This window comes from Pelobates fuscus, chromosome 6, assembly GCF_036172605.1.
Source record: "Pelobates fuscus isolate aPelFus1 chromosome 6, aPelFus1.pri, whole genome shotgun sequence".
Classification (NCBI taxonomy): Eukaryota; Metazoa; Chordata; class Amphibia; order Anura; family Pelobatidae; genus Pelobates; species Pelobates fuscus.
This window is the reverse complement of record NC_086322.1, coordinates 20,800,626-20,822,579: the sequence shown is the minus strand read 5'-3', so window position 1 is coordinate 20,822,579 and position 21,954 is coordinate 20,800,626. Positions and strand designations below refer to the sequence as shown.

Genomic DNA, 21,954 nt, shown 5'->3' with positions numbered 1-21,954 from the left:
AACAGAGCTCCACAGTAATAATACTCCCAGTAATGTGTCTGAGGGTATAACAGTTCCACAGCAATAATACTCCCAGTAATGTGTCTGAGTGTATAACAGAGCCCCACAGCAATAATACTCCTAGTAATGTGTCTGAGTGTATAACAGAGCCCCACAGCAATAATACTCCCAGTAATGTGCCTGAGTGTATAACAGAGCCCCACAGCAATGATACTACCAGAAATGTGTTTCTAAGCTACAATAAACATATCAAGAAACCAGTCTGTGTTAAATGCATTGTTGTTGTTCTAAATTACATTTTAGTTGTAGAAGTTACTAGTAATTCACCTAAAATCCCAGGCCCCACCCTTCTCACACTCAGAACAGCCCCGCCTCTGCCACCACCCATACTTACATCCCTAAAATTAAAGTGTCCTTCTTTGTCCATATGAAATGTTGGGAGGTACGCAGTTGGGTCCCCACCCCAGTCCTCGTGGACCACCAACAGTTTAGGTTTTGTTAGTATCTCCATTTGAATAAAAAAAGGAAAATACATAAATCCTGGACTGTTGTTGGTCCATGAGGACTGGGATGGGGACCACTGATCTATAGGACAGGTTTACAAAACATTGCTCTGGATCACATCACTAGAACCCATTGATATAGGTTCTAACTGTGCTATTCCCATATCAGGAAGTGGGAAGGAGGAGATCCTGGTGTCGCCAACCAGAAAACACCAACCAGTTTGCTGCTGACACCCGACAAAGCTTTCCACAGCTTTGGATACACAGCCAGGGACTACTACCACGATCTAGACCCGGAGGAAGCCAGAGACTGGCTCTACTTTGAAAAATTTAAGATGAAAATACACAGCACCAGCGTAAGTAAATTTTGCTCTATCCTCTAAAGCTTTCTTCTCATCATGCTAAGAGTGGCATTCATAGATAGTTATTTCATTCAGTTCACACAACTGAATGGCCATAATATACTGGTTCCATCAATGCTTTGTCCTTGTTTGTTTTTGTTGTAGGACCTTACTATGAAAACTGAACTGGAGGCAGTAAATGGAAAGAAAGTCCAAGCGTTGATGGTATTTGCTCATGCTCTTAGATTTTTCAAGGAACATGCTGTAAAGGTCAGTGTATGATCCCATCTAACGAGTAGTTAATGGAGGGCAAGAGTGGTTTGCGATGAGTTCTTCACAATTTTATTCTCTGATCCATCGTACAGTGTATTTAGTATAGATCTGGATGCTGATCCGTTGGTCCATTCTTACTTGGCCAATAGAAGTAAAGTACTTTTACTGATAATATTACGAGAATTTACACATTTTTCTAAAAAATATGTTTGTTCACTTTACATTATCTGGATTGGTGACAAAGGATTGACATAAAATGCAAATAAACGAATATCAACATTAATTTGCATTTTATCAGTTAAACACAATTTACAGTTAATAATGTAAGTGGACTGATCAAAAAAGGTCCCAAGTTAATTGTTTGTTTCCATTTTCTGCAAAATGTATGGGAAACTATTTTGTTCCAGCTGTGTAGGACATTCTTTCCCTGTTCACCATGGGTGAATACCTGGGGACTTGCAATTGTTTTGCAAAACCATGATAATCAGAGAGAAATATGTCCTAACTGTGTAATATATTTGTGCTTTGAAAAGGAACTTAAAGACCAATGTCCCTCCCTGAATGAGAATGAAGGAATCCGATGGGTTATCACTGTGCCAGCAATCTGGAAGCAACCGGCCAAGCAGTTCATGAGAGAAGCCGCCTACTTGGTAAGGACTATACATGAAAATAACCCAAATGTAGGAACTCCAGAACTTGGTAAAAACATAAGAATTTATTTAGCCTGTAGGATGCAGATAAAGCAAAAATAGACAGTGTACATGTTTCGTTAGAAACCTTATAAAAACATCTGTATCAAATGAGACAAAATGTTGACTAAGATTGCTGATAGAGCTCTGGGCGGATTCAAATGAATGCAGGACATCACATTTTACATATAAACACACAATCATTAGACCTAAACAGACCAACTATGTCAGAATCATGGAGCAATCAAGAATAAATGGGCAAACTCTACAGAGCAGAAAATCAATCTTCTTGCTTGGTACGGCTTCACCTATTGTGTAACCAAGCTAGACAAGGTTCTCAAATTATTTCTTCTCTGAACCCTGATAATGCATTGAAGTGGCTGTTCCTGCACTGGCTTTATCGCACTGTATGTACCCATGAGTTTGTATCTGTGAGTGTACATCTGTGTTTGTATCCCGTGAGAGGGCTGTGTATGTCTGTGAGTGTGTCTCTCTCAATAAGCCTGTATCATTGGAAACCAATGGAATGAATTATATCAGTCATTCCGGTGTCATCAAAGCAGTGTAGCCTTATATTGTAAAGACAAACAGCCATGCTTCCTATAAAAAGCATATAAAGAAAACATCCATGCTTTATATAAAAAGCATATAAAAGCTGTACTGGAATTTTATTGAAATTAATTGACTGAATCGCACGTAGAATTTTTGTATAATTTTGCAAAAGGTGAAACTACAAGCAGCTTCTTCCAATATATCTTCTCGTATCTCACCAGTAACAGCTGATGGAAAACGGGCATTTTATTCTCACAATGTGCAATACATGCCTACAGGCCTTCGGTCTCGCAGGATCTCCGTTGACTCCTGGTTTGTACTTCTATTAGGAATTTACATGTGGTAGGAGGGGTCTTTACAGCTGGTGAGGCCTTAGGCAAATTCTGAATAAGAGGCCATAATTGATGCACCCACAATGACAGCAAAACTCTAGGAGGGGCATGAGGCAAGGCCCCCAATCATAACATTTATACGTCGGGACATAGATGAAGGTTAATGGTATTCCCTCTGGTTCCACTGATACAATTATCGTGATTTAGAGTATGGATTTCTCTCTTTCTATTTTATATGCAGGCTGGTTTAGTATCTCCTGAAAATCCAGACCAGCTGCTGATTGCCCTGGAACCAGAAGCAGCCTCCATATATTGTCGCAAACTGCGCCTGCACCAGCTCATCGATCTGAGCTCAAAGGCTTTCTTCAATGGATTCCCCTCTGATCGAAGCATCGACTCCAGCTTCAGGCAAGGTAAACGCAAGGAATGAAGGATGGCAGGCTGCCGCCATGGTATAGCCCGTATACCGTGTTTGAATATTTGAATTCATGGGAGAGGCTGTAGTAGCGGTCGTTTGCTTGTAACAAAAAAAAAGGTGTCTGGCAAAACATAACTAACCCATCCCCATATAACTTACTAGAGTTTATTTTCCATCACACAGAAAACGACTCTTTTTAAAATACTTTAAATGTTCTCATAATTAGACGTTTATAATAGATCATTTTGTTGAAAAAAATTAAAGATTCTGTGTCAATGAGAGCTCTGGAGAAACTTGTAATGTTTCCTAGTCTAATTGGCGGCAACCTGTGGGCTTATAGACTGATTGAATCATACGGGCCTTCCTGCTTTATTTCCAGCAAGAGAGCAACTCCGTCGATCCAGACACAGCAGGACGTTTCTAGTGGAGACAGGAATGGGGGAACTTTGGTCTGAAATGCAGGCAGGTAAGGGTTATTACATGTCCTAACATTCAGTAAGCCATGAGATACGTTCAGTAAGCAGTGAGATACGTTCAGTAAGCAGTGAGATACATTCAGTAAGCAGTGAGATACATTCAGTAAGCAGTGAGATACATTCGGTGAGCAGTGAGATACATTCGGTAAGCAGTGATATACATTCAGTAAGCAATGAGATACATTCAGTAAGCAATGAGATACATTCAGTAAGCAATGAGATACATTCGGTAAGCAGTGAGATACATTCAGTAAGCAGTGAGATACATTCGGTGAGCAGTGAGATACATTCAGTAAGCAGTGAGATACATTCGGTAAGCAGTGAGATACATTCGGTAAGCAGTGAGATACATTCAGTAAGCAGTGAGATACATTCGGTGAGCAGTGAGATACATTCAGTAAGCAGTGAGATACATTCGGTGAGCAGTGAGATACATTCGGTAAGCAGTGAGATACATTCAGTAAGCAATGAGATACATTCAGTAAGCAATGAGATACATTCAGTAAGCAGTGAGATACATTCAGTAAGCAGTGAGATACATTCGGTGAGCAGTGAGATACATTCGGTAAGCAGTGAGATACATTCAGTAAGCAGTGAGATACATTCGGTAAGCAGTGAGATACATTCGGTAAGCAGTGAGATACATTCGGTAAGCAGTGAGATACATTCGGTAAGCAGTGAGATACATTCAGTAAGCAATGAGATACATTCAGTAAGCAATGAGATACATTCGGTAAGCAGTGAGATACATTCAGTAAGCAGTGAGATACATTCGGTGAGCAGTGAGAAACATTTGGTAAGCAATGAGATACATTCAGTGAGATACATTCAGTAAGCAGTGAGATACATTCAGTAAGCAGTGAGATACATTCAGTAAGCAGTGAGATACATTCAGTAAGCAGTGAGAAACATTTGGTAAGCAGTGAGATACATTCTGTAAGCAATGAGATACATTCAGTAAGCAGTGAGATACATTCAGTAAGCAGTGAGATACATTCAGTAAGCAGTGAGATACATTCTGTAAGCAGTGAGATACATTCAGTAAGCAATGAGATACATTCAGTAAGCAATGAGATACATTCAGTAAGCAGTGAGATACATTCAGTAAGCAGTGAGATACATTCAGTAAGCAATGAGATACATTCTGAGAGGTACATTCAGTAAGCAGTGAGATACATTCAGTGAGATGCATTCAGTGAGATACATTCAGTAAGCAGTGAGATACATTCAGTAAGCAGTGAGATACATTCAGTAAGCAGTGAGATACATTCAGTAAGCAGTGAGATACATTCAGTAAGCAATGAGATACATTCAGTAAGCAGTGAGATACATTCAGTAAGCAATGAGACATTCAGTGAGATACATTCAGTAAGCAGTGAGATACATTCAGTAAGCAGTGAGAAACATTCGGTAAGCAGTGAGATACATTCTGTAAGCAGTGAGATACATTCAGTGAGATACATTCTGAGAGGTACATTCAGTAAGCAGTGAGATACATTCAGTGAGATGCATTCAGTGAGATACATTCAGTAAGCAGTGAGATACATTCAGTAAGCAGTGAGATACATTCAGTGAGATACATTCAGTAAGCAGTGAGATACATTCAGTAAGCAGTGAGATACATTCAGTGAGATACATTCAGTAAGCAGTGAGATACATTCAGTAAGCAGTGAGATACATTCAGTGAGATACATTCAGTACGCAGTGAGATACATTCAGTGAGATACATTCAATAAGCAGTGAGATACATTCAGTAAGCAGTGAGATACATTCAGTAAGCAGTGAGATACATTCAGTAAGCAGTGAGATACATTCAGTAAGCAGTGAGATACATTCAGTAAGCAGTGAGAAACATTCGGTAAGCAGTGAGATACATTCTGTAAGCAGTGAGATACATTCAGTAAGCAGTGAGATACATTCAGTAAGCAATGAGATACATTCTGAGAGGTACATTCAGTAAGCAGTGAGATACATTCAGTGAGATGCATTCAGTGAGATACATTCAGTAAGCAGTGAGATACATTCAGTGAGATACATTCAGTAAGCAGTGAGATACATTCAGTAAGCAGTGAGATACATTCAGTAAGCAGTGAGATACATTCAGTAAGCAGTGAGATACATTCAGTGAGATACATTCAGTAAGCAGTGAGATACATTCAGTAAGCAGTGAGATACATTCAGTAAGCAGTGAGATACATTCAGTAAGCAGTGAGATACATTCAGTAAGCAGTGAGATACATTCGGTGAGCAGTGAGATACATTCAGTAAGCAGTGAGATACATTCAGTAAGCAGTGAGATACGTTCAGTAAGATACATTCAGTAAGCAGTGAGATACATTCAGTAAGCAGTGAGATACATTCAGTAAGCAGTGAGATACATTCAGTAAGCAGTGAGATACATTCAGTAAGCAGTGAGATACATTCAGTAAGCAGTGAGATACATTCAGTAAGCAGTGAGATACATTCAGTGAGATACATTCAGTAAGCAGTGAGATACATTCCGTAAGCAGTGAGATACATTCAGTAAGCAGTGAGATACATTCAGTGAGATACATTCAGTAAGCAGTGAGATACATTCAGTAAGCAGTGAGATACATTCAGTAAGCAGTGAGATACATTCAGTAAGCAGTGAGATACATTCAGTAAGCAGTGAGATACATTCAGTGAGATACATTCAGTAAGCAGTGAGATACATTCAGTAAGCAGTGAGATACATTCAGTAAGCAGTGAGATACATTCAGTAAGCAGTGAGATACATTCAGTAAGCAGTGAGATACATTCAGTGAGATACATTCAGTAAGCAGTGAGATACATTCAGTAAGCAGTGAGATACATTCAGTAAGCAGTGAGATACATTCAGTAAGCAGTGAGATACATTCAGTAAGCAGTGAGATACATTCAGTAAGCAGTGAGATACATTCAGTAAGCAGTGAGAAACATTCGGTAAGCAGTGAGATACATTCTGTAAGCAGTGAGATACATTCAGTAAGCAGTGAGATACATTCAGTAAGCAATGAGATACATTCTGAGAGGTACATTCAGTAAGCAGTGAGATACATTCAGTGAGATGCATTCAGTGAGATACATTCAGTAAGCAGTGAGATACATTCAGTGAGATACATTCAGTAAGCAGTGAGATACATTCAGTAAGCAGTGAGATACATTCAGTAAGCAGTGAGATACATTCAGTAAGCAGTGAGATACATTCAGTGAGATACATTCAGTAAGCAGTGAGATACATTCAGTAAGCAGTGAGATACATTCAGTAAGCAGTGAGATACATTCAGTAAGCAGTGAGATACATTCGGTGAGCAGTGAGATACATTCAGTAAGCAGTGAGATACATTCAGTAAGCAGTGAGATACGTTCAGTAAGATACATTCAGTAAGCAGTGAGATACATTCAGTAAGCAGTGAGATACATTCAGTAAGCAGTGAGATACATTCAGTAAGCAGTGAGATACGTTCAGTAAGCAGTGAGATACATTCAGTAAGCAGTGAGATACATTCAGTAAGCAGTGAGATACATTCAGTGAGATACATTCAGTAAGCAGTGAGATACATTCAGTAAGCAGTGAGATACATTCAGTAAGCAGTGAGATACATTCAGTGAGATACATTCAGTAAGCAGTGAGATACATTCCGTAAGCAGTGAGATACATTCAGTAAGCAGTGAGATACATTCAGTGAGATACATTCAGTAAGCAGTGAGATACATTCAGTAAGCAGTGAGATACATTCAGTAAGCAGTGAGATACATTCAGTAAGCAGTGAGATACATTCAGTAAGCAGTGAGATACATTCAGTGAGATACATTCAGTAAGCAGTGAGATACATTCAGTAAGCAGTGAGATACATTCAGTAAGCAGTGAGATACATTCAGTGAGATACATTCAGTAAGCAGTGAGATACATTCAGTAAGCAGTGAGATACGTTCAGTAAGATACATTCAGTAAGCAGTGAGATACATTCAGTAAGCAGTGAGATACATTCAGTAAGCAGTGAGATACATTCAGTAAGCAGTGAGATACATTCAGTAAGCAGTGAGATACATTCAGTAAGCAGTGAGATACATTCAGTAAGCAGTGAGATACATTCAGTGAGATACATTCAGTAAGCAGTGAGATACATTCAGTAAGCAGTGAGATACATTCAGTAAGCAGTGAGATACATTCAGTAAGCAGTGAGATACATTCAGTGAGATACATTCAGTAAGCAGTGAGATACATTCAGTAAGCAGTGAGATACATTCAGTAAGCAGTGAGATACGTTCAGTGAGATACATTCAGTAAGCAGTGAGATACATTCAGTAAGCAGTGAGATACATTCAGTAAGCAGTGAGATACATTCAGTAAGCAGTGAGATACATTCAGTAAGCAGTGAGATACATTCAGTGAGATACATTCAGTAAGCAGTGAGATACATTCAATAAGCAGTGAGATACATTCAGTAAGCAGTGAGATACATTCAGTAAGCAGTGAGATACATTCAGTAAGCAGTGAGATACATTCAGTAAGCAGTGAGATACATTTGGTAAGCAGTGAGAAACATTCAGTAAGCAGTGAGATACGTTCAGTAAGCAGTGAGATACATTTGGTAAGCAGTAAGATACGTTCAGTAAGCAGTGAGATACGTTCAGTAAGCAGTGAGATACATTTGGTAAGCAGTAAGATACGTTCAGTAAGCAGTGAGATACGTTCAGTAAGCAGTGAGATACATTTGGTAAGCAGTAAGATACGTTCAGTAAGCAGTTGGTAAAGTGTCCCCTCTACTCACTGTGGAAAGACTGAGCCTTGAGAAATGCCATATACATAGGAGCATTGTAACTGCAGGCAGGGATCTGGCCCTGCGATTGGAAATAATCGAATGTCACAGGTTTTGTGATCCTTTAACTTTACAGGCAATTTCAAGTTATTTCTGGTTATAGTCATTGACAAAATCAAATAGGTCACTTAGCACCCAATGAATGAGTACAATTTTCCCCTCGATAGAACTAGGCTTTCATATCAAGTAAATGCTCCGCAGAACCACACACTGAGGTTATCTATAAGAAGCGATCCTGGGACTGATTGTGGAGCAATCACCATAGGAATCAATGGAATGTTCCTGCTGGTTGCACCATGATTAGAGTTTAGATTTGATCTTTATAGAGAATCCCAATTTTCCTAAATGTTCCTGTGATTCCCATCAAGCTGAAGCAACCGAGTGGACAAGCAAAAGCAAGTTTAACTACTTCCCTTCTGTGTTTTCTAACGGCTGTTTTGATGTTTATCGGAAGCCATCAGCTTGCTGGTCTCAGGATGTCCTGTCAGTCAGTGTCTGAGGAAAATGGGCTTTATTGGGATTTTTTACCATTTGCTTAATATAACACGTCTAAGGAGCGTGTTATAAAGGAGCAAAATATTTTGAATGTGACATAAACGTTGACTAGATTAAAGGGAAATTTGCTTGTTGTGTAAACATGAAGTTTTACACTAAGGTTAGAAAGTTCAGATACATCAGACTCTGTCTCTCGCATGGTCTATAGCAAACTCCAAACTGGGTCTTCTTCTCATCACAAAGCCATGAGGCCCAGCTTTGACTGACTGACTGGTTAATACAATCCATCATGCCAGCTGCAGATCTCTCCACCTCCTTCAGAATTTACTTAACTTCTTGGTTACTGCTCTGACTAATGCCCAACATATCCAGTCATTGAGTTTTTATGAACAGCTTTTTCCATGAAGAGCTGTGGTTGTGCCTATCGCACCCATTATATTTTAAATACATATAATGGTGACACAGCAACACCCGTTATGCACTTTGTGACATAGAATGTGACGGCAGATAAGAACCATTCGGCCCATCTAGTCTGCCCAGTTTTCTAAATACTTTCATTAGTCCCTGGCCTTATCTTATAGTTAGGAATAGCCTTATGCCTATCCCACGCATGCTTAAATTCCTTTACTGTGTTAACCTCTACCACTTCAGCTGGAAGGCTATTCCATGCATCCACTACCCTCTCAGTAAAGTAATACTTCCTGTACTGTACCCTGTACTTCGAGCTGCTTGGCCAGAATTGTCTTAATGCTAGTGAGGTTTTGAAATAGCTATGTGGAGGTCCACCAAGACAAGCAATCTCTGAGACAGCCGTGCACAGCGATTGTTATCATCCTCATCCAGCCAAGGGACCTTCATTAAGAACAGTTCATGCCGTGAACACATGGTGTACTTGCTGTTACTGGAAGCCATAGTCATGAGACTGTCGAGTATCAGCCTGAGAAGCCTGCCGTAAATACTCTGTGTTCTAAGTTCTATACATTTATACTTTGTGGAGCAGTTTTAGATTGTGTGAATGATATTTAAATGATAGTTTTAGCAGACCAAATATTGCAAACATTGAACTTTGAAAAAATGATTCACTCTTTGTAAAATTTACCTTATACCATTAAAACAATTGTTTAGATCCTGGACATATGAGGCATTTTAACAATTAGGATTAATAAGTAAATCTATTTTGAGTTTTTATTTAAAAAAAAAAATAATAATAATCCTTGCACTCTTGCTAGAATGACCAATTGCTGCGTGCTTAAACCAAGCTGATGTTAAACAAAATAAATAAAGGATGGTAGCACTCACGGTCTTTGTAAGAATAAAAGACTTTTACTAATTAATCCATTTCCATCTTCATATTATGGGTGACATACATTTAGTTACACAGAATGTGAATCTGGAAATGAATTAACAAAGAGAAGCTTTTAATTCTTGCAAAGACAATGAGTGCTACCATCCTTTATTTATTTTGTATAAATATAAATATATTTGTGGTCGGAAAACATAAAAGCCGCAATGTTATACTAGTAATAATGTGCCGAAACCGACATTCGGGAAGGACTGTAAATAAAAGAGGGCTCAGCAAGGTAAATAATTAAAAAGGGGGAGAGATGGTGGGATGACCAGATCAGATCAGAATATAAGAGGGTGGGTTAGAGTTAAATTGGCCCGGAAACCTCTCCCACAATTACAGGCCTTTTGGCCCTAATACATATATATATATATATATATAACCAAGTAGTATATAGATAGCACTCCCAGGACTCCAATGGTATTAAAAGTAAAACTTAACTTTTATTTTCTTCAATTAAGAGATCACCGTTTCAGTTTCTAACCCAAACTTTCATCAGGATAAAATAACATCTTAAAAGACAATCATATATACCCACCACCAATATACACTTACCCAATAAGTGAAGGGATACTGTCTGAGAAAAACCTGGTTCGAGCCAGAATGGATGATTGGTTGACCCCGATTACGTCATCACGTTACGTCCGGCGTCATGACGTCATCGGAGGTCATCTCCATGGAAACCGGACGCCAAGTCCGTTCTGTGTATCTGAACACCAAACAGGCCATGTTTACTATGGCAACAACCTGTGCAGAGAAGGGCATTGATCCTTGCTGCACATGTAGTATCTCAGAGATTGCCCATATTAAAAAACAATTACTAAAGCCGGGTGGGCTGGATAGGCCGAGACTGGAAGGAAAGAATATATTTCAATTGTTTCATTAATCCAGCTATATACCACCAGAAATAAAGCTGCTGGCATACTAATACATTGAGAAAGGTAAAACTATAAGGAGAAGAACCCCTATTCGGAGGTGGAAACATGTTACTGAAAAGCATAGCTGAATAGGTGCCAGATCCTAGCACAGACTGCAACAAAATATAGATTCAAACAGCAAACCATATTGTAAAGCAAAAAAAACTAAACTCCTAAACACTCCTTACTCTATTGACCACAGAGAGCAGAAATTATATCACACATATATTATATGGGCTGTAGAGAGGTCCGAAAAAATAATCCGAAAAAATAATCCGAAAAAATATGCAGACTGACCTCAGAGTCCGGCGCCAGTAGTAGATGCCTATATTACCGAACTGAGCTTACAAATATAAATTCCTAAGTATTAAATACCAGATCACAGCATCCAATAAGGAAAATAGAATATAAAGGGTAAAACAAAGACGAAATGCATAGATAAAGGTCCTTATGGTGACTGTACCCACCGACTATGAGAGGTAACACTCCAACTCACAGAAATCGGAGCCAACGTAGCAAATACTCATGTGGTGACCAGCAAATACTGCAGATGTCATGTCAAACTTTACAATAGTGAGTTATAGACAATAGTGTGTTGAAACACCAGAAACCACATCGTCACCATAAATATTAAGGCCGCTACAACAATATATATATATAATTAGTACTTATTTTGTTGTAGCTTCCTCAATACATATGGTGACGATGTGGTTTCTGGTAAGGGGTTAAGTTATTTTGATTTATAAATGGAGATTGACTGATACTGAATAATAGACCAGACTAGTTTCTATAGCACCTTGTTCTTAAAAATGTTTCAAAATTATATAATATATATTGCACCTTTAACATTATGGCGTATAATGAAATGGTAACGATCCCAATAGAATTTTAATTCCAGGTTCTAACTCCACAAAATGTGGAACCGTGTAGGGCTTGAATATTTGTGTAGGGCCCGATACGTGGGCCTTTTATAGTAAAGCCATTTCCTGCACGTTGTGATTCCTCCAGCACTGTGTGGTCTCATTCCCACTGTAGTCATGGTTCTATTTTAAGTGTTTTAATATGTCCCTACAGTACCGTATAAGAAGCCGTTTGTTGCAATGCCAGGCGCAGAGCAGTCTGTTTCAAACCAAAATAAAGGAAGAAGTGTGCGTATCCACATCTGTACGCACATTGCAGCTAAGACTGTGTCAGCATAATAACTTGGATAGAGTTAAATTATTACTGGAGTGCATGTGGGCTCTAAACCCAGTGAGCTCATTGTTGAATCTTTTCCACCAGTGTCCGCCTCTCTGGGACTCGGTCTGACAGGGTGGAGACAGGAGACGAAAGATTAGGTTTTTGGAAGCTACCTAAAAATAATGCTTCCTCTGGGATAAAAACATACTGTGATACATACACGACCTCACAGCCTTCAGCCAACAGTACACTGGAAGCTTACAACTGAATGGCCATTGACAACAAAATACATAACACTCCCACAGACGGAGGGCTGATATGTATGATGTGAGAACTTATTGTGTAAAAAAGAAATTTACTTTATTTTAATGAGTCCATGATTTTAGGGCAAAGTGTACTATCCCACTATTACTCACCATGATGGCCAGGGGGTGCCTGAACAGTGAGATTTAAATGTTTTGCAATGTAATTTAATCTTCAGGTAGCTGTGCGAAACTAATTCTAGGATATAATATTAAAGGGACATTATAGTCACCAAAATAATTACAGCTTATTATAGTTGTTCTAGTGAGTATAATCTGTCCCTGCAGGCTTTTTAATGTAAACACTGACTTTTCAGAGAAAAGGCGTTGTTTCCATTGCTCCATAAGAACGCCTCCATTGGCAGTCACTGGTGTTCAGTGTCTCCACGCTCTGCATGGAGGCGCTGAACGCTCCTCATAGAGATGCATTGTTGAGTGGCCAGGGTGGCCTCCTTAGGAAAGCATTGGATTGGCTGAGATCGTCATTTATGATGATGGCTGATAGGTGGCAGAGCCAGCACTATCGCTGTATCACACAACGTGCTACTTCAGTTTATCCTGGGAACCTTACTACCAGCTCACCCTGCGAGCCTTTGGAGGTCACCTTACTATCAGCTTACACCGTGAGCCTATTGGACGCCATCCTATCACTATTTTTCTCTCTGAGCCTATTCAAGACCACCCTACTATCAAATGCTTAACCTATGAGCCTTGTAGCCACCCTACTACTACATTTATTCAGGATTTAGAAATTTGTATCTTGAATTGTGCTTCAAAGAAAATGGTTTACAATCCAGCTGCTGCTGTTTCCTGTACGTTTTTTCATGTAAGGGCAGTGCGTGGGGTATATGCCATGTCTGTGACTCTAACCCTACACTCCAATCTTACGTGACTGCATTCCATACAGTACAATATCAGTTTCTCAAACAGTGGAGGCAGGGCTATAGGGGCAGGTGGGATCCAGTTACCCCCAGTTTTTGTTGCAACAAAAAAATCTAATCTATTTGAATTGTAACAATTAATATGTGTATTTAACAAAATAAAATATGTGTCTTTCATGAATATATCTGCAGTTTCCGTTTACTACACTGTATTGTCAATGTGCCACCGGGGATTAATACTCTGTAATCAATTGTTTGTTTGTTCTCTAGGTGATCGTTACATTGTGGCAGACTGTGGAGGGGGCACAGTTGATCTCACTGTCCATCAGATTGAACAACCACAAGGAACGCTCAAAGAGCTATACAAGGCATCAGGTCAGGTTTTATTAATTGCCTGCTAATCATACAGCAATTGCCTGCTTTCTGACAGCTAGGCTCCTGTAACAAGGATGGGTGATGGGTTCTCAAATGCAAACCGTCATCCAATAAGGAGAATACCAAAATATAAATAAAATACCGCACTCTAAATAATGTATCAGAAGAAAAATAAAAAAGAAATAATGTAGTATGCAAATATAGTAATTTAACAAGATATATATGTGATCAAAAATTGATATATACACATACAACTAACATACACTAACGCTACACAGTCCTGATGGATCCACATCCTTGCAAGGATGTGGATCCATCAGGACTGTGTAGCGTTAGTGTGCTATGCATAGCTTCATATGTGGTGATATGAGTCTCTTATCCATGGAATTGATTAAGGGCTGACCTTTATGCAGAGCTGTGAGTGTGTAAATATATGTATTTTGAGACATTTTCTGGATTATCCAAGGGATTATCCAAGGGAAGTGTATGTATATATAGGAATTCAGAGGCAGGTTCTGCTTTATTCAAGTAATTTCTAATCAACACATTTCGTAGGATTGATTACTAGTACATATTGTTTATAATAAGGGTTTGAGCAGTAAGCGGATGAATTTTCAAATAATGGTTGAGATCATCAAATCTTTTTTTGTATGTGTATATATCAACTTTTGATCACATATATATCTTATTAAATTACTTTTTTTGCATACTACATTATTTCTTTTTTATTTTTCTTCTGATACATTATTTAGAGTGCGGTATTTTATTTATATTTTGGATTTCTCATTTTTGGAGGTTATAGTAGGGGGATACCTCTTAAATACCATCACCACCGAGTAACTGAGTGCAAACACTACCCAGTTTTTTCAATAAGGAGAATACCTGGCAGAGAATTATGGGAATTGATCAAAACTAGTGATGTCCCGAACGGTTCGCTGGCGAATAGTTCCTGGCGAACATAGCATGTTCGCGTCCGCCACCGCGGGCAAACACATGCGATGTTCGGTCCGCCCCCTATTCTTTATCATTGAGTAAACTTTGACCCTGTACCTCACAGTCAGCAGACACATTCCAGCCAATAAGGAGCACACCCTCTCTAGCAGACCCTCCCACCTACTGGACAGCATCCATTTTAGATTCATTCGGAAGCTGCAACCATTTTATTTATTTTTTTCAATGTATTATTTTTTTTATTTTTTTTCAGTGCATATAAATGTTACAAGCAGATACTCCCCAGACACTCTGTATTACTGCAGATACTCCCCCCCAGACACTCTGTGTTACTGCAGATAATCCCTCCAGACACCCTGTGTTACTGCAGATACTCCCTCCAGACACTCTGTATTACTGCAGATACTCCCTCTAGACACTCTGTATTACTGCAGATACTCCCTCCAGACACTCTGTGTTACTGCAGATACTCCCTCCAGACACTCTGTATTACTGCAGATACTCCCTCCAGACACTCTGTATTACTGCAGATACTCCCTCTAGACACTCTGTATTACTGCAGTTACTCCCTCCAGACACTCTGTGTTACTGCAGATACTCCCCCCAGACACCCTGTCTTATTGCAGATACTCCCTCCAGACACTCTGTGTTACTGCAGATACTCCCTCCAGACACCCTGTGTTACTGCAGATACTCCCTCCAGACACTCTGTGTTACTGCAGATACTCCCTCCAGACACCTTGTGTTATTGCAGATACTCCCTCCAGACACCCTGTGTTACTGCAGATACCCCCTCCAGACACCCTGTGTTACTGCAGATACCCCCTCCAGACACCCTGTGTTACTGCAGATACACCCTCCAGACACCCTGTGTTACTGCAGATACTCCCTCCAGACACTCTGTGTTACTGCAGATACTCCCTCCAGACACCTTGTGTTACTGCAGATACTCCCTCCAGACACCCTGTGTTACTGCAGATACTCCCTCCAGACACCCTGTGTTACTGCAGATACTCCCTCCAGACACTCTGTATTACTGCAGATACTCCCCCCAGACACTGACACAGAGCAGAATAGGGACTGCCCCCCCCCCCCCTATATAGGGTCACTTGGCAGATATGGATTGACACCTATCCTAAGGATCCCTGATACACACTGACACCGAGCAGAATAGGGACTGTTCCTCCTACATAGGGTCACTTGGCAGATATGGATTGACACCTATCCTAAGGATCCCTGATACACACTGACACAGAGCAGAATAGGGACTGTTCCCCTACATAGGGTCACTTGGCAGATATGGATTGACACCTATCCTAAGGATCCCTGATACACACTGACACAGAGCAGAATAGGAACTGTTCCACCTACATAGGGTCACTTGGCAGATATGGATTGACACCTGTCCTCAGAGACCCTGATACACACTGACACAGAGCAGAATAGAGACTGTTCCCCCTACATAGGGTCACTTGGCAGATATGGATTGACAACTATCCTAAGGATCCCTGATACACACTGACACAGAGCAGAATAGGGACTGTTCCCCCTACATAGGGTCACTTGGCAGATATGGATTGACACCTATCCTAAGGATCCCTGATACACACTGACACAGAGCAGAATAGGGACTGCCCCCCCTACATAGGGTCACTTGGCAGATATGGATTGACACCTATCCTAAGGATCCCTGATACACACTTACACAGAGCAGAATAGGGACTGTTCCTCCTACATAGGGTCACTTGGCAGATATGGATTGACACCTATCCTAAGGATCCCTGATACACACTGACACAGAGCACAATAGGGACTGTTCCCCCTACATAGGGTCACTTGGCAGGTATGGATTGACACCTGTCCTCAGAGCCCCTGATACACACTGACACAGAGCAGAATAGGGACTGTTCCCCCTACATAGGGTCACTTGGCAGATATGGATTGACACCTGTCCTCAGGGACCCTGATACACACTGACACAGAGCAGAATAGAGACTGTTCCCCCTACATAGGGTCACTTGGCAGATATGGATTGACACCTATCCTAAGGATCCATGATACACACTGACACAGAGCAGAATAGGGACTGTTCCCCCTACATAGGGTCACTTGGCAGATATGGATTGACACCTATCCTAAGGATCCCTGATACACACTAACACAGAGCAGAATAGGAACTGTTCCTCCTACATAGGGTCACTTGGCAGATATGGATTGACACCTATCCTAAGGATCCCTGATACACACTGACACAGAGCAGAATAGGGACTGTTCCCCCTACAAAGGGTCACTTGGCAGATATGGATTGACACCTATCCTAAGGATCCCTGATACACACTGACACAGAGCAGAATAGGGACTGTTCCCCCTACATAGGGTCACTTGGCAAATATGGATTGACACCTATCCTAAGGATCCCTGATACACACTGACACAGAGCAGAATAGGGACTCTTCCCCCTACATAGGGTCACTTGGCAGATATGGATTGACACCTATCCTAAGGATCCCTGATACACACTGACACAGAGCAGCATAGGGAATGTTCCCCCTACATAGGGTCACTTGGCAGATATGGATTGACACCTATCCTAAGGATCCCTGATACACACTGACACAGAGCAGAATAGGGACTGTTCCCCCTACATAGGGTCACTTGGCAGGTATGGATTGACACCTGTCCTCAGAGCCCCTGATACACACTGACACAGAGCAGAATAGGGACTGTTCCCCCTACATAGGGTCACTTGGCAGATATGGATTGACACCTGTCCTCAGGGACCCTGATACACACTGACACAGAGCAGAATAGAGACTGTTCCCCCTACATAGGGTCACTTGGCAGATATGGATTGACACCTATCCTAAGGATCCCTGATACACACTGACACAGAGCACAATAGGGACTGTTCCCCCTACATAGGGGCACTTGGCAGATATGGATTGACACCTATCCTAAGGATCCCTGATACACACTGACACAGAGCAGAATAGAGACTGTTCCTCCTACATAGGGTCACTTGGCAGATATGGATTGACACCTATCCTAAGGATCCCTGATACACACTGACACAGAGCACAATAGGGACTGTTCCCCCTACATAGGGGCACTTGGCAGATATGGATTGACACCTATCCTAAGGATCCCTGATACACACTGACACAGAGCAGAATAGGGACTGTTCCCCCTACATAGGGTCACTTGGCAGATATGGATTGACACCTGTCCTCAGAGACCCTGATACACACTGACACAGAGCAGAATAGGGACTGTTCCCCCTACATAGGGTCACTTGGCAGATATGGATTGACAACTATCCTAAGGATCCCTGATACACACTGACACAGAGCAGAATAGGGACTGTTCCCCCTACATAGGGTCACTTGGCAGATATGGATTGACACCTATCCTAAGGATCCATGATACACACTAACACAGAGCAGAATAGGGACTGTTCCCCCTACATAGGGTCACTTGGCAGATATGGATTGACACCTATCCTAAGGATCCCTGATACACACTGACACAGAGCAGAATAGGAACTGTTCCTCCTACATAGGGTCACTTGGCAGATATGGATTGACACCTATCCTAAGGATCCCTGATACACACTGACACAGAGCAGAATAGGGACTGTTCCCCCTACATAGGGTCACTTGGCAGATATGGATTGACACCTATCCTAAGGATCCCTGATACACACTGACACAGAGCAGAATAGGGACTCTTCCCCCTACATAGGGTCACTTGGCAGATATGGATTGACACCTATCCTAAGGATCCCTGATACACACTGACACAGAGCAGCATAGGGAATGTTCCCACTACATAGGGTCACTTGGCAGATATGGATTGACACTTATCCTAAGGATCCCTGATACACACTGACACAGAGCAGAATAGGGACTGTTCCCCCTACATAGGGTCACTTGGCAGGTATGGATTGACACCTGTCCTCAGAGCCCCTGATACACACTGACACAGAGCAGAATAGGGACTGTTTCCCCTACATAGGGTCACTTGGCAGATATGGATTGACACCTGTCCTCAGGGACCCTGATACACACTGACACAGAGCAGAATAGAGACTGTTCCCCCTACATAGGGTCACTTGGCAGATATGGATTGACACCTATCCTAAGGATCCCTGATACACACTGACACAGAGCAGAATAGGGACTGTTCCCCCTACATAGGGTCACTTGGCAGATATGGATTGACACCTATCCTAAGGATCCCTGATACACACTGACACAGAGCAGAATAGGTACTGTTCCCCCTACATAGGGTCACTTGGCAGATATGGATTGACACCTATCCTAAGGATCCCTAAATTCACGATGAGCCTTGCCCATGGTTTATATAACAAATAAAGCAATGATGTAATATAATAAAATACTATACGTGCCATGCAGTATTTACTAAGGTAAAGAAGAGTACATGAGGTGGTTGTGGAGGTGGTTGTGGGAATTATCTACCCTCAGTTCATGTGGATGTATTAATTAAAGGACAATGAATTTATGATCAGAAGTCTTTGAACATCCTGTAAATAATCCTATAGTTGCTATCTGGACTGCAAAGGTTAAAATAGTTATTTTAACCAGCCTACCAGAGGTCTACTCTTCCACTGTCCCTGACTGAGAGGGATTATTTCCTATAATATAAAAGTAAACAATACACTTAATGGCCTCTGTCATCTTCTAGGTGGTCCTTACGGAGCAGTTGGCGTGGACCTCGCTTTTGAAAATATGCTTTGCCAGATCTTTGGAGAAGACTTTATACATACATTCAAACTTAAGCGGCCTGCGGCCTGGGTGGATCTTATGATTGCTTTTGAAGCCCGAAAGAGGACAGCAGCACCACAGAGGGCCAATCATCTCAATATCTCCCTACCCTTCTCCTTCATTGACTTCTACAAGAGGAACAAGGGTCAGAATGTGGAAACAGCTCTGAGGAAGAGCAGGTACTGCTCTGTTTATATCTTCATCCTTATGGAATATGGTTGTGTTTAGTTAAATATCTGTATTCAGTAGAAGTTGTCTGTAAGGGTCATGGTTTTGCTCAGCATTAAATGAAGATAAATCACCACTGAAAGATATTGAGTGTTCCTGCAAATTTCTGCACTTCTAGAGCATTGTCCTAGAATTGTCCTTGTTGTTAATAAATAACCACCAATCTAGATCAAATGTTTTGCTCTATGAAGTGTCACAGTGTCATGTTTTAAAAACAAGAAATGAGGTACATTCAACCTCAAATTAATCTCATTAACCTAAATAATGGTACATAAGCCAAAAGACTGAAAAGCATCAATACCAACCAGATTGTCACAAAGGGAACTGCAACGCCAGTCAGTGACCCTGTGCACTGTAACAATTATACTCCTCAGACCCCTGCGTTCCCGAAGCTTCTCGTGTAATTTCTCAGCTGGCTGGTAGTTCCTTCTCATGGATTTTAGGATGAAGGGCAGGCCCTCTCTGAACTCACCCACCGGAAGAATTGGAATAATGCTTATATTCCTTTAACAAAGTCATTATACTTTAGTAGTATTTGTTTTAAATATATTTAAATATTTTAAACAGTTGGAAAAGGCATAAGGTGTAAAGTCCTGATTTTATAAGAACTTGATAAGCTTGATAAAAGCGGGTGCTATACAACTGCTTCATACATCGGTTTTCCAAACACATAATTTTTTTTTAAATAAACCGATATGTGATCAGATGAAAAATATATGTGATCAGATGAAAAATACCATATTAAACCCGCAACCACATAGTTCCATCAACAACAAATTTCCACTGCAAAAAATTATTTTATTATTAATAACTTCGTTAATAGCACTGTGATGAATGCCCCCTTGCCTGGACGTTCGCCACGGGCTCCTGGAGGAGTGTGGAAGCTAGCCTCCTGCCCATTGACTATGGGCCATGGAAAAGGCTTACAAACAGACTTAGTTCATGAGATTTATATGTACAATTCGGGAACCGAACCAACTCAGGAATAGTGAAGTCGCGAACATAAAATTTTCGGTTCGCGGATCGCGAATGCGAACTTCCGCAAATGTTCGCGAACCAGGCGAAACGCCATAGACTTCAATAGGCAGGAGAATTTTAAAACCCACAGGGACTCTTTCTGGCCACAATAGTGGTTGAAGGGGGAGGAGGAGACCTACTCTCCTTCCCCCCCCCCCCGGCCCCCACCCCTGGGCGGCAGGTGGGGGCCATAAAGATAATGAGGGGGGGGACCTACTGTCCTCCCCCTCTCCGGCCCCCACCTCTGGGCGGCGGGTGGGGGCCATAATGATAATGAGGGGGGGACCTACTGTCCTCACCCCCCCGGCCCCCCCCCTGGGTGGCGGGTGGGGGCCATAAAGATAATGAGCGGGGGACCTACTGTCCTCCCCCTCTCCGGCCCCCACCCCTGTGCGGCGGGTGGGGGCCCTAAAAATAACAATAAGGTAGGACTTACTGTCCCCCCGGCCCCCACCCCTGAGCGGTGGGTGGGGGCCCTAAAAATAACAATAAGGGGGGGACCTAATGTCCCCTCTCCCTGGACCCCACCCCTGAGCGGTGGGTGGGGGCCCTAAAATGAACAATAATGGGGGTCCTACTGTCCCCCCAGGGGTGAGGGCCAGGGGGGACAGTAGGTCTCCCCCTTATTGTTATTTTTAGGGCCCCCACCCACCGCTCAGGGGTGGGGGACGGGGGGGGGGACAGTAGGTCCCCCTTATTGTTATTTTTAGGGCCCCCACCCACCGTTCAGGGGTGGGGGCCGGGGGTTGAGTAGGTCCCCCCCTTATTGTTATTTTTAGGGCCCCCACCCACCGCTCAGGGGTGGGGGCCGGGGGGAAAAGTAGGTCCCCCTTATTGTCATTTTTAGGGCCCCCACCCACTGCTCAGGGGTGGGGGCCAGGGGGGGACAGAAAGGTCCCCCCTTATTGTTTTTTTTAGGGCCCCCACCTGCCGCTCAGGGGTGGGGGCCGGGGGGAGGACAATAGGTCCCCCCTATTGGTATTTAGGGCCCCCACCCGCCACTCAGGGGTGGGGGCTGGGGGGGAGGACAATAGGTCCCCCCCTATTAGTATTTAGGGCCCCTACCCGCCGCT

At 42.0% G+C, this 21,954-nt stretch overlaps 1 protein-coding gene across 1 annotated transcript in view; it reads left to right on the top strand.

The window, feature by feature from the left end:
• Positions 1 to 21,954, top strand: part of HSPA12B (heat shock protein family A (Hsp70) member 12B) — a 72,848-nt gene that overhangs the window by 32,886 nt on the left and 18,008 nt on the right. Inside the window, exons 4-10 of the mRNA XM_063457549.1 lie at positions 673 to 859; positions 1,010 to 1,114; positions 1,651 to 1,767; positions 2,932 to 3,103; positions 3,488 to 3,574; positions 13,797 to 13,901; positions 19,557 to 19,815. Coding sequence (XP_063313619.1) covers positions 673 to 859; positions 1,010 to 1,114; positions 1,651 to 1,767; positions 2,932 to 3,103; positions 3,488 to 3,574; positions 13,797 to 13,901; positions 19,557 to 19,815 — 1,032 coding nt within the window. The remainder of the gene's footprint in view (positions 1 to 672; positions 860 to 1,009; positions 1,115 to 1,650; positions 1,768 to 2,931; positions 3,104 to 3,487; positions 3,575 to 13,796; positions 13,902 to 19,556; positions 19,816 to 21,954) is intronic.